The following is a 13,600-nucleotide window of genomic DNA, read 5'->3' as shown; positions in this document are numbered from 1 at the left end:
ACTGTTTATTTTGTAGATATTTGCTGAGAGTTCTCCAAGGAACACTGTTTCCGTCTCCAGCGTTGAGAGCCAAGCACCTTGACAGACTGACCCCCGAGGAGCAGAGGGAAGCAATTAAGAGATGGAAAGATGACTGCATTGTAAACTGTGGAGTGGAGTTCCAGGCTACTTCTGGGTCTTCCAACTCAGCCACGGGTGCTGTACCAGAGGAAGAAAGCATTGCCAGTGTTTTGCCAACATCTGAAACACCTTTTCAGGCCTGCTCAAGAGATGGGTTAGTAGAGGACACCTCCTTCTTACCAGACATTCAGGATGAGTCTGGGCATACAAATGGCTTGGACTCTGAAAAGACCGTGTTTCTGAATTCATCTAAGGAAACTAATTCAGACACATTTGGCGGTAATAACTCATGTGCCAAAGTCTCTGTGTGTGCTTCTGAAGAGGGCAGCAGCGCTGTTTCTCTAGCACACAAAGCAGGTTTGAATTCTGTTCTGTGTGAAGAAAATGCTTTAATGTATTTTACAAAGTTGGAATGCTAACTGTTTAAAGCCCGAGAGTAATAACTGCTGATTTATGCTACGTTGTGGTTTTGTTTTCTTCAGCCAAGGTAGATGATGCACACATTTCCTTAAAAGCTTTTTTGTTTATAAAGCTTTTCAATAATTTATTAAGATGTTCAAGACCTAAATGGCTGGGTTGTTTTTTATATTTTTTCACATGGTAGACTTTGCATACTGCTTATTTCTTGCAAAGTATGCAAGATCGCATAATACATTGTGGTGTTATGGACAGGGCATTGCATGAATACGGATTTGCAGGATCCAGTTCGGGTAAGCCAACCTGCTCCCTTGCACTGCTATCCTAAAATCCTGGCGTTCCCTGGGATTCACCACTTGCTGAAGTATGAAGTAAGCAGAAGGGCTGGGGTGTAGTGTTACTGGTTGGCTTGTTGCAAGACTCCTCCAGTATGTGTATAAAGTAATTGTTTTAACCGTTGTGGTCCAGTTTGTTGACCAGGCTCTTGCGTGGGCCATCTCAGTGCCAGCCAAACGCAATTTTAACCATCAGAAGAGCGGCCCAGGTGAGGCATAGGCGTCACGTGTCTCCCTCACCTTCCTCTTCCACAAAAAGAACAAATCGTAGTGCAGCCTTTTGTACTCCGTGACAAGTTCATCCTCCTGCTACATCCCTCCTTTTTGTCTCCGTGTGCCGTTTCATGTCATTCGCCACTGACCGGACTTCTTTTCCTCCTCACCCAACTCAGATGTTGGCCGCCTGACTTTTTTCTAGACTCTACCTCATGCCTGCACTGCAAAATTGTCTGCCAGTGGCAGTGGGCAGCCCCAGTCTGTCTTCAGGTCTTCTCTTACAAACAGCAGCTTCTAGCTGATGACATGACTCTTCTTCACTCTCAGGTGTTTTTACATTCCTCCAGACCTTTATAATAAACAGCTTTAAGTATCTCTAAAGGCTGCTCAAAAGAAGGTATAACCCATTGCATGTCCCAAATTTGAGCTCTGTTCCTCATCTACCTTGGAGATGTCCTGCCTCTGCCAGTTTCCCACTGCTCTGCACACTGCACAAAAGCTGGCTGAGGTGCGTGTGGTTACTTCTGGATTCCAGACTGTCTAAAGTACTGCCTCCTTCTTACTTCCCTCCCCAAAAAGTTACATGGCCAATTTATGGAGGAACTTAGGAAATTGTTTGTATCCACTAGCACCTGTTGAAATAAACAGTTTCCTCAAACTGTAGCCGCTAATGAATTATTAGTATTGAGCCCATTTTTTGGTTCTGTTTCTTTCTAAAACTTTCTGCTTTCAAATTGCCGAGATTCGTGTGTTTATTTTTAGGCACCGTGTTTGGGGCAAGGGCTCTGCTTTTTAATCGAACCATGAGCTTTCCATGTCAACGATCAACATTACATATTCCACATCTTTTAAGATCTCTGAAAGAATTTAAACAAACGCTGTGAGGTCTGAGACAGCTGCTGCTATGCAGGGCAGATATTGAGGGCACGCTAAGTTCGTTCAAATGCAGGTCACCACATGTTACCAAAAGTTTAAAACGGTTCTGTTTTCGAAAGGTAGAATGTAATTAGGGCTGACCCCATCTCTCCTGTTAGTGAGGAGAAAAATATCCTTTTTGTTTAGCCTGTAGAAGAAAAACAGTGGAAGGAGCCAGTGATGACAGCCATTTCGGCAAATACTTTTTTTTTAAATTTGGTTCAAGATGTGACAAAATATTTTTGGTAAGTTCCAACATAAGGTTAGTGGGGACCTTTGAAGTGATGGCAGACATTCAAATTCTAAGCGATCATGTCGAGCGTGTTGGTTTGCAGTTACGATTTTCAGCTGTTGGTCTGTAGCATCCTTCTTGCTGCAGGGGGCACCTTGCCAGGAGCGGACTCCAGGTGTCCTGAGTGAAACATCTCAGCTTTCTGTACAAGCCACGGGAACTGTGAGGTGTCCAAGAAGACAATGCAAAACGGCCAGTAGGTTGTGCAGGGAGATTAGCTGGTACAAGGGCAGAATCGTACAGGGACAGACTTGCTGGGACTCAGTGAAGTCATCTGCTCTGCTCCACAGCCTCAAGGCAAGCTCGGCTCTACCCTGATCGTTCCTAGCAGATGTTCTCCTGTTGTAAAGAGCTCCAGAGAAGCAGGCCAGGCCAGTGCTTTCCTGCCCTCAAAGTCAAATATTGGTTTTGTTCCTGTTGTCTCACCTGAATGTTTCTTCTGCACCTTAAATCTATGGCCTCTCTTCACTTGTGGCCAGAGAGAACAGATTACTCTGTTCTGTGACTCTACAAGTCTGTGACTATGACTGAGGTATGTTGAGCTCTCATGGAGGAGCTCTGGGACTTACAGTGACCTGAGGGAGAGCAGGGCTTAGCTCTTTCCCCTTCCTGTCACTGTAAAAAGGAGTTTGGGGGACAACATTGGCCTGTGACCTGCCCTTTTGTTGCCTCTGCTGCAGGAGCAGAACCTACCAGCGTATTTGGCAGGTAGCTGATCATTTAGTCTCAGTAGCTTGCATGTGTATCATACTGTCGTGGTTTAACCCCAGCCGGCAACTAAGCCCCACGCAGCCGCTCGCTCACTCCCCCCAGTGGGATGGGGGAGAGAATCAGAAGGGTAAAAGTGAGAAAACTCGTGGGTTGAGGTAAAGACAGTTTAACAGGTAAAGCAAAAGCCGCGCACGCAAGCGAAGCAAAACAAGGAATTCATTCACTCCTTCCCATCAGCAGGCAGGTGTTCAGCCATCCCCAGGAAAGCAGGGCTCCATCACGTGTAACGGTTACTTGGGAAGACAAACGCCATCACTCCCAACGTCCGCCCCTTCCTTCTTCTTCCCCCAGCTTTATATGCTGAGCATGACGTCATATGGCATGGAATATCCCTGTGGTCAGTTGGGGTCAGCTGTCCCAGCTGTGCCCCCTCCCAGCTTCTTGTGCACCCCCAGCCTGCTCGCTGGTGGGGTGGGGTGAGAAGCAGAAAAGGCCTTGACTCTGTGTAAGCACTGCTCAGCAGTAACTAAAACACCCCTGTGTTATCAACACTGTTTCCAGCACAAATCCAAAACATAGCCCCGTACTAGCTACTATGAAGACAATTAACTCTACCCCAGCCAAAACCAGCACTCATACAAAAGCTGTAAGCATTCAGAGTAAGGTCTTCCAAAACCGTCTGTGACTGCAAGCCGTGGCATCAAAATAACTACACGAAGAAACGTGAGTGGCAGCCGCCTGTTAGACCTGGGGCCAGCTGCATGATGCCGCTGGGACACTTGAATTGCTATTATGCGGCTTTTTACAAGCCCAGTCGCCCCACTACTCACTGCTTAGGGCGGTGAGGCTTTCAGGACGGATTCTTAATTGGATGAAGGATGGTTTCATCTGGGTGTCAAAAGTGCCAGGCCCTGTGGGTTGCCTTGAAACTTCAGGTGCTTTTAAAAATTCCTCTGTGCTGAGATTGTAAGTACTTTTGTACCACTTGAAGTGGTACAAAATAACACACACACACACACTCTTTTTTTCTTGGTGTGTTCTTTCACCGATGGTGCCTGTTGCTTAAAATTGTCCACTATAGGCTGTCTTCTTTTAGAGGACTTCGAGAAGCCGTCTAAGTGATAAAATTATCCATTGTGTAAAACCCAATCTTTTTCTTTCTTTCTTTTGTGGACAAACAGCAGAAATATCTAAGGGCCCTCTGCTGTGATCATGTGCTGTTTTTTATTGAGGGGGAGATGAGGGTAGTGAGTCTTCACTAAAAGCTTCAAAATGTTAATTGGCCATATCTGAAGTGGTGCCAAGTGAAGGGTGCAAGCGAATCACTCTCCCTTTCCTTCTCAACAGTTGAACTTTTTTCTTTTACTTTTTTTAAGCGCTGGAGGCGTCACGATCCCCTGCTTGCTTCTGCACGTAGGCACAGCATGACCTGACTTTCCCATTTTGAAAACAAGCTTTTTAAGATCATCTCACAGGTGCCTTCCAGATGTCATGAAGGAAAGCACAGCATTTACACTTTTGATTGTCAGTTTAAAACAAGCCAAAACCACCTTGAACTCCCCCAAACTTTGTAGCTACACCTAGAGCAGCTTGCACTCACTTTTTGATGTACAACATTTGATTTACAGAAAAAAAACACACTTCTTTAAAATTACTTTTTTCACAGCAGCCGCACCTGTGCTAAACATTTGCAGGTGGCAGTCAGCCACAGCCACTGAGTGGGCGTTTTTGCAGCAGGGTGAGCTTTGGTCTGTACCTGGGGCACAGTCTGAGCTGAACGTTTAACCCAAGCTGTGGTTTTCTGCCCTCGGCCCCGCTGGCTGCAGCACAAGGCTGAGGACCAGCTAACGCCGAGCACCCGCCCTCCCGCCAGCCCTGGCTCTGCTGCTGCTCAGGCCAGCCCTTGCTCTCTGCGGAGGCTGATGGACAAGTTCTGAAGGTGACTGCGTTAAAAACATTCTCGTAGCTGAATTTCAGTATGGTTTTTGTATTACTTGTTCCTGGTTTATTCTGGTTATGTTACTCTCGCCCTCGTGGTCCTGGATACCTTACTGTTGGCTGCAGTGAAACGGCAAATTTTACCTATGTTAAGTTTCTGTGTGCGTATTGTTTTGATTTCAGCATGCGTACGTGCTGTTGAAATGCTGCGTACCAGTTAAAAGAAGATGGTTATTTCAGACTAATGGTATTCCTGAGGAAAGCCATAGAACAAAATGTGTTCAGAGAAATTTGATTGCAGCTTTAGTTTTTCAGATTTTTCAATCCAGAGTAGTTGTTGGCAGCGGCATTCTTGGTAATATTCTCTACCGGAAGCGTACCTGCAGAAGAAACTAAAAGTTGTACAGCGGTGGTACTGCCAGAACCTCCACAAGTGTTGTAGCGCTAACAGGGCTGTCGGGGCTGCTTAAACAAGCTAGATAAGGGTATGCAAATACCTTTTTAAGGTTATTTTTAGGCATTATTGCTAAAGTTACAACTTCACACCTCCATATCGTCGTTGAGTCTCTCTCTCAAGATTAAAACACATTTTCAACAGAGAAGTTACTTGGAAAATGACTGTAAATTTTTATTAGTACAGCTAGAAAGAAACACATCTGCTTGACTGCGTGACACTGCTTCCATTTGGAGCTACAGCTGCGGTAGAAGTAAAACCAACAATTGTTACCTTACAGTGAGGCTACACTTGTAAGAGAAACAGCATAATTGTGATCGTAGCCGTTATGTCAGCACACAGGGAAAGGCTCGGTACAGTGGAAGGAGTATGTTTGCCTATTTCATGTGCACACATAAAAAAAGCAGTATAAAAATACATTTATAAAATTACAAATTTCCTCTTTACATGGAATGTTGAGTCAGACACAGTTGCGGGGAAGGAAAAGACCCAACTGCTCCCTCCTACAGCCATTTGGGATGGGGCTCAGCCTGCAATTTCTTTGGACTGATCCCATACAGGAGGGGGCTGGACCATATGTTTAAGCAGGACTCTCCCTCATTTCCTGGGGGGGACTGCTTGGAGACTGGTGGCAGGCCAAACCCAGTTAATTAAAATGTGTAATTACATATTATCATTTGGTAGTGCTAATATCTACATGAAATGATTGTATGTACTCCAGTGCTTTACAAAATTCAAAGCTGCTAACCGCTTCATCTGGTGGAGAGATGTCAGGCTGGGCTGTTCACTTCACAACAGCACCCCTTTGCTTTTACTTCTGGAAAACAGACCTCGCTGAAACCTGCCTGTCACCAGACACGTCAGACGGGCGGCGGGGCGGGCTGGCTCTGACAGCCCCTGGGCCGCCTGCTCCGGTGACTCTGAGTAACCGGCTCCGGGACTTTGAATGGTGCTGCCCTACAGCTGCAGAGATCCTGGCCCCCGAGAAAAGCTAAAGTGGGGGGCTGAGAGCTCCAGCTTCCGTGTCCTTGAGGCAAGGGCATCAATAACCTGCTTCATCTGTAATCTACGTGCACTGGAAAAACATGGTCACAGCTGCTTTCTCTCATTTATAGCTGGGGGAAGAAGAGCATTTATATGTTATAATAAAAATAAAATCCTTAATATATTAAAAAAAAAAAACCCAGACCAAACCCAAACCTAGCAAAGCCTAGAAGGGTTTTCTTTCTGAGCATGAAACAGTGATGCAATAGTCACTTAAATAGAGTTTCAGAATCCATACCATAAATATTGAATATTTATTAATAATGCTGTCTAGTACGTCTAACGTTAGGCATGTTAAAGGAGAAGATACGGAAATAAGAGGTAAACCTTCACTAAAGCAATAGTCAGATCTATGTAGAATAGTTGTAACATGATTAATAGTACCTGAAATGTTAGTTAGCGCTTTTAATGCGTGTTTCCACATACGGCAGTCACGGTATTGACAAGGCCCTGCCATGTTGTCATGGGGGCATGCCAGAGGTAGCAGAGAGGGTAATTACATGCCTTAGGCTGGATTCACAGCAGACCAGGCAAAACACGCAGATTTTGAAGGCATTGCTCCCTGGTGAAATTCATCCTGTAATCCTCAGGTTCCAGATTCCTCCTACTCTGGCCTCCCAAAAGCTGTGAGCTGCGCAGGACGTCGCCTACAGCAGTTGATAAGACACACCTCCCCTCTAGCACCATAAAGAGGTGCCAAGCTCCATCATAATGTTTTTCAACCAGACTCTCTTGGAGCCAAGGCTTAGCCTCTTACCTACTGCACAGAGCACTCCGCCATCTGGCTACCAAGCACTGGAGCGGGGCTCTTTGGGCCTTTGCTGATGAAGCTGTTGTACCTTGCTTAACATATTTCTGATATTCATTTGAACAGAAGTTGGAATCCAAGTCATCTATCATTCAGATTTCTTTCTGCCTTTTTCTTTCTCCCAATTGTTCAATCTTGCTAAGCAAAATGAAACTTTCAATGCAAGATACTAGCTCAGATCTATCCAAAAATACCCAGTTTCCCAGTATTTGGGATACTGCTCACACTGCATCTTTTGCATTTTAAATCTGCATGTTCCTGTATCTCGCCAGATGTTCGAAGTAGCTGACTCTAAGGGGGGAAACCATTGCAGTGGCATTGCCAACCCTGTTACATTTTTAGAGGGATGGAGAAGTTCAATGCACACTTTATAGGCTGAACATACTATACAAAATGGGGGAAAAAGGCAGTGGGGCGTAAGTTTGATAAATGTGCTAATCGGTGTAGTGCTGTCAGGACATGGGTGTTTCCTGAACACATTAAAACATTGGAAGCTTCAGAAAATTAAGGGGTAGAAACTGTCGAAAGAGTCTGAACAACTAAGTTTTGGTCTCGGGTGCCTCAAATGGTAGCTATGGGTCTGTTGGCCTACTGGTCCCTCCATCACCCCGCAGAGATACCCAAGCTGGCTCTGGGAACAGAAGCTGTGGAGTCAGGATGGTACAAGGTTATGCCCATGCAAGTTAGCTACCCTGAGGGACAGAATGCATTAGCTCAGGCACACCAGCAGCACACGGCTACGCACCTTTGGAGACCTGCGCGTGTACTTTGATGTGCCCTGTGCCACATGGACGTACAAACCCGTCGATCTCCCCCACACCCTCCAGCGTGTGGTGCGGCCATGCCTGGTGGTGTCCTTGTGAATATACGTCCCGTCAGTGCCGTCTGAATGCACTGAGTTCATTCCTCATGACAAGGAGTGAAAACGCACGTGCTCCTAATTGAATAGTATTAAAATAGGTTATCTAAAAAGGTTTTTCTAGTCTGTGCTACTGCTTAGTTAGAATAGCTGAAAGGCAGAAAGTGGCTGATTTTTTTCTTTTAAGCCTTTTGCTGTGTTTGGAATAGCACCACAACACAGTTAAAAGAAAAGTCAAAAGGATTATTAATTCTACCCCAAAGTATATTCCAGCAGAGGGTTTACCGTTAACATACACTGCATATTCCATAGCTCCACAACAAGAATAGATAGAGCTTGAAACTCCTTTTCATAGAGTTTCTCGACTGCAAAATCTTCAGTGTTGAAGTGCTGATTCCTTTTTTCTTTTGTCTGTCAGCACAATTCTTACCATCTGGAGTTAGTTTAGCAGAAAGGTGTGGATGTATATTTGTCTTTCAATCCACTCAATAAAATGTGACACATTACTGTAAACTCCAGGTCCCAAAACCTTGGAAAAGCAGACAGAGCCCCAAGACGTTAAACCAAACAAAGTCCAGCGCCCTGCAGGTTGCTCGCACACAAGCGGTCCTCCACTGTCACCCTGCAACATGAAAGAAAAAAGTAGTCTATAGGGGCTACACGTGGCCAGTGGTCATATGGTTAAAGCTATGTCTCAGTTCCTACAGCGATTTGCCTTTAGTAAGTAACAACTTGGCTGTAAAAACTGGCTGCTCTGCTGAACGATGTAGCAGCACACAGCGTTACCGGTATTTATTCCCTGTCACATTTGTACAAAAAATTACCTGCAAAAGGCTCATACAAATTAAAAAAAATCAGTGTAATAGTTAACTAATACAGATAAACCTTAGAGTCTTCATGCAGCATTTCATTATAAACCGAAGTTGATTACACCAACAATAATAATAAAAGTTGGGTTAAAATGTGTAAGAAACTGTTGTCATTCCTATAGTAGATGAAGTGTGCTATACTAATAAACATCATAGTACTTTGATTTCTAAAAGCAAGTCTGGCTGCGGGTGTCTCCTTAGAGAGAAGCCTACCATGCAAGAGTCCACAGTGCCAGACTCATAGCCAGCACACAGCATCCTGCTGGTGATGGTTTTCATGTCAAAGTATGACTGGCATTGTTCTAAGGAAATGATGCGAACCTCTCCTTCTTGAAGCTTGAAAGGCACTGAAAAACAGAATTAAGCATTAAACGATACACACAGAAACACACAAATACTTAGCTATGATGGCTCTTTGAGATACGATAAATATTTCCATTAGGATAGATGATAAATATTACTTTTTATATATATAAAAAACATGTAAGGAGAGAATAATCCCCCTTTAGCACAAAGCTAAGGTGAAAGCAGGTGGTTTTTTGCACTGCAAAACGCCAGGAGTATGCGTGTTGCATTCTGCAGAAGGACTAAGCACATGGGGACTGGTGTGACACTTGCTGTTCATCGTGCAGTCGCACTGACAGCCTGAGGAGGGGGAGCACCTTTACATGATATGGTATGCGACTTTTAAGATGGGGGCCGTATTGGCTGGAAAACAGTAATGTGAGGGAGGTGGAGGAGAGGTTTGACTCATTGTTCCATGGCAGGATCCCCCTGTTTCTCGGTGCCTCTCATGGTAAAGTTTGGTATAATCACAGCCATTTTGAGTTATGTTTGGGTAAATTTGACTTAGAGAGTGTATCAGGCAATCAGAATTCAAAGGTTACTGAAATTATTTTAGCGCATTCGGGAGACAATAAAGGACTCCTTCCTGGTCTAAACAGCTGACCAAGCTCCAGTTCTAAGGAAAGTTGTTCAACCTAGGGCATGAAGTAGTAAAAGCTGTGTAGCCATGATGGTTTTTGATGCTTCATAACATAAAACCTTTAAAAGCAACGCTGAAACCTCATTAGAGAACAAAGAACCTTTTTCCACTTACTAGTGGTGCAAAAGCATTCTGTGGGTTTTTTTTCCCTGCCATTACATAAAAGATAGTTTTAGATGGGTAGAGCTGCTAGTAAACAGCCTATCCCTCACATGTGCAATTTAATTTTTGCCACATGTCTGACCTGGCCACCAGAGGTGAAGTCCCACCTGAAGCAATTCTGAAAGGAAAATTTCCTTCTCCAGTGTACAGAACGACAGCCTTCCCTAGTAATTATTATAATAGCAAGGGGAGAAACACAACGGCTAGAGCGTTAACAGGGTTGGGGCCAGGACAATTTGCATACGATGCATGCAGAATCGTTTTGTCAAAACAAAGATGTACATAACACAACTGTTCTTGTCACGGGACCCAAGGATTGCAGTGGCCACAGGACAAGAAAACACACCCATGTTCTGTTCAGAGAGACAAAAACAACACTTGTGATTATGCCTGGATGGAATAAATTATGTCACAAGTCCAAAGTGTGACACAGAGCATTGATTCAAGAAAACATTCGTTTAGGCTGTATGCCAATGCTTTCAGTGCCTTCCGCTTTCACTGAACTAAGAATGTTGCCCATCCCCGATGATCTGATTCCTTCTCAATACAGTTCTGAATACAACCTAAACCAGTAAAATGATAACCAGTCCAGGTGACTTTCTTGATAGGAGTTTCTAGGTCCTCAAAATTTTTGAAAATCAAGCCACTTGTCTAAATAAGGATTAAGGAGCATACATTCAGGCTGCTGATTTGAAAAAGCTAGGCTCTAGTCACAGCTAGATCCCTTCATGGGTAGTTACAGTTCCCTAGTATTTAATAAGGTCCATTTAATATCCATTTAATAAATGGATAAAGCTTTGTAATGGGATCACTTATTTGATTAACTCAGCAGAAAGTCACATTTTCCCAAGAGTCCCAGATATACTCATCTTACTTTTGTTGCCCATGTGTCCCCAGCCTGTGATGTAGCAGTAGGTATCTGGCCGAACCAACTGGTCCTTGCTGGGCAAACAGACAGGTCTTACATAGCTTGTCTTGTTGATATCCTCATCTAGTTCCACAATGCTGATATCATAGTCTACGACTGCTCTGTTGTAGCGTGGATGGAGGATAATGGTCTTCACTAGTCGGGTCTGCATGAAGCCTGATGGATGATCAAGATTGCTAATCCCAAACACTACTTTCCAAACAGCTGCGTTTTCTCTCCTTTGTAAAAAAACCAAAAAAATGGGAAATTTCAATCAAAAATACCCGAGAATTTTTTGTCCCTGACTTTTTTGCACATTGCACGTTGCAAAGCATTGCACATACAAATGCTACAAGAAGAAACAAATACTTCGGCATCATTACTTACAGCTAAGATCTGAGCAACAAGAGACAGTGCTTTCCATTTCCTTCCTGCCGGTTACCAAACGGATTAAAGCTCACACCTTCAGAAGGCATGTAACCACCTAGTAGTTGCTGTATGAAACACCAAAGGCTCTCAGAACCATCCCTTGGGTCCTGCCCAAGTCTTAAGTGCTCACATGCTCACTGATGGACATGTACAAATTTCTCTGGGGTGACAATATTGTTCACTAGTATGCTGCTGACAGCAGTAAGTCTAGCTAAAATCCCAAAGGAGTCTCAAAGAGGCAATTCTATTATGAAAATGAAATCTTTTATGATAGCCATGAGAAAAGTTCCTTATTTATTGGGCATTCAGTCTGTGCCAAGCATACTTCCTATGCCTAAGATCAAAGGTTACTTTGACTCTTACAATTGCTTAAGACTCTTTTGGTAAATATACAAGATCACAAAAAAATTATGCGTATGATACAAGTGGGAAGGCTGAACTAGTGTCTGTTGTGACACATGAGAAAAACACAGACTTTATGAAAGTCTTTGAGGGTGTAATCTCTTGATCGTAATTGGTCACAGGATAAGTCATGGGTTCCTAATTAGTCTGTGATTCTAAAAACCCTCAAAAAAGTCAGCATTTGTCACAACTGATGAAAGACAGTTCCATGTAACTAAGCACCTTTGACAAGATCGAAGCTTAATCAAAGCAGGGTAAATCAAAGCATGCAAAATTTCAGCTTTTTCACAGTACTCAACAGGACTGTAATTTCTATAATTTGTAAAGAGATCTGGTTGTTAAATAAAGGCTACTTTTATCTTAAGAGTTGCATGAAAATTCTGATATTTCAGACTATAATGATCATTTTGCCATCACGATCAGTTTGCGAGTTTTTCCATAAAGTTACAAGATTAAGTGCTATGAATATTCATACGCTAGTGTGTTTACACGCATTGTAAAAAAGCATCGCTCAGAGCAATGAGCAGTCACAGCCAGAATGCATTGTCCTACAGTCGAGAAAAAATCCTTAATGTCTTGGATGCTTTGGTGTAATGCATTTCAAAACAGTCTTGACAAAACTCCGGGGATTATACTAAGAAAACTAGCAAACGACATGATGTTTTAATGTAGTTCTTTCAATTTATGGCCTCTACAAATATTCATGACTATTTGCATTAATACTTTCTGCTGCATAATTGTTACATGGTCCTCATATTTTGTAACCCAAACTTCACACAAACTTCATAAAATACTTCACAAAATGGAGCATTTTGTCTAAAGTGCCAGAGCACTTTAAAATCTGTTTTAATTGTTGGTTTATCTGGTTGGTTTGGTAGATTTTTAAATACTTTCTATAAAGAAAACTCTGTGTCATCAAGAATGATCTTGCTGTTGCTGTATCAAGCTATACAAATGAAGAATTTAAAGATTTCAGGCTGCTGGGAACATATCCTCAAATCTATTTGGAGAGGCAGAAGTGAAAAAAGTTCATATAATGAATTATTAAACCAAAATATCTTAGTACTTTAAGGCATTTAGAATACAAATGCGAAAGAGACCTTTTACACGTAATACTCTGAGCTCACATAGATATATAGCCCTAAATGAGGGGTAAATGAACAGCTCCAAAATGTAGTGGCATTTGACAAAAGCGGGAGAATTTTTACTTCATAAATTTGACGCCTTCTTTGCTTATCTTTCGCTAAGGAGAGTAATCTCTTACCTGTGAAATTCAGTAGCAGTCCAATATTGCTGAAGGATCTACCTCTAAATCCCACCCTTTATTTTAGATCACCAGAAAAAGTTCTTCGAAAGGTAAAGAAATATTCCAGACAGTGCTTAGCTTTATTTAAAAATAGATGGGGAAAGAAGACCATGACAAGACAATTCCGAAGACGCATAAACTTCCTCTGCACTCCAGACTGTCCATCCACCACAGGGCTTCAGAAACTAGGAGGCACCAAGTAGTGGTTAATACTGGCCTTTTAATGATTGCAATCCTGATAAAGGAGTGGAGTGTTTATAATCAGAAAAGGCAGTGACTTCGCTATGTCACTTGCACTGTGAGTAAATACTCATTTTTTATTTTTACTAATGGCCACAGCATTTTTCCAGGGTCATTTCTATGCTGGTGCCCAGAATGATTTTTTAATCTATGGCATTTGTATGAAAGCTATAGGATTAGTGTTGTGGTCT

At 43.0% G+C, this 13,600-nt stretch overlaps 2 protein-coding genes across 2 annotated transcripts in view; one reads left to right on the top strand and one right to left on the bottom strand.

Moving 5' to 3' along the window:
* Positions 1-576, top strand: part of ATP10D (ATPase, class V, type 10D) — a 40,771-nt gene extending 40,195 nt beyond the window's left edge. The window contains 1 exon segment of the mRNA XM_009335161.1: positions 17-576. Within this exon segment, the coding sequence (XP_009333436.1) occupies positions 17-539 (523 nt within the window). The 3' untranslated portion in view covers positions 540-576.
* A 7,972-nt stretch (positions 577-8,548) lies between these two features.
* CORIN (corin, serine peptidase) overlaps positions 8,549-13,600 on the bottom strand; it is a 140,865-nt gene continuing 135,813 nt past the window's right edge. The window contains exons 18-20 of the mRNA XM_009335224.1: positions 11,000-11,271; positions 9,192-9,325; positions 8,549-8,731 (exon numbers count right to left, since the gene is read on the bottom strand). Of these exons, the coding sequence (XP_009333499.1) occupies positions 8,549-8,731; positions 9,192-9,325; positions 11,000-11,271 (589 nt within the window). The remainder of the gene's footprint in view (positions 8,732-9,191; positions 9,326-10,999; positions 11,272-13,600) is intronic.

Source organism: Pygoscelis adeliae, unplaced genomic scaffold, assembly GCF_000699105.1.
Source record: "Pygoscelis adeliae isolate BGI_AS28 unplaced genomic scaffold, ASM69910v1 Scaffold21, whole genome shotgun sequence".
Lineage (NCBI taxonomy): Eukaryota > Metazoa > Chordata > Aves > Sphenisciformes > Spheniscidae > Pygoscelis > Pygoscelis adeliae.
Note: the sequence above shows the minus strand (reverse complement) of the source record. Positions and strands in the feature narration are given on the sequence as shown.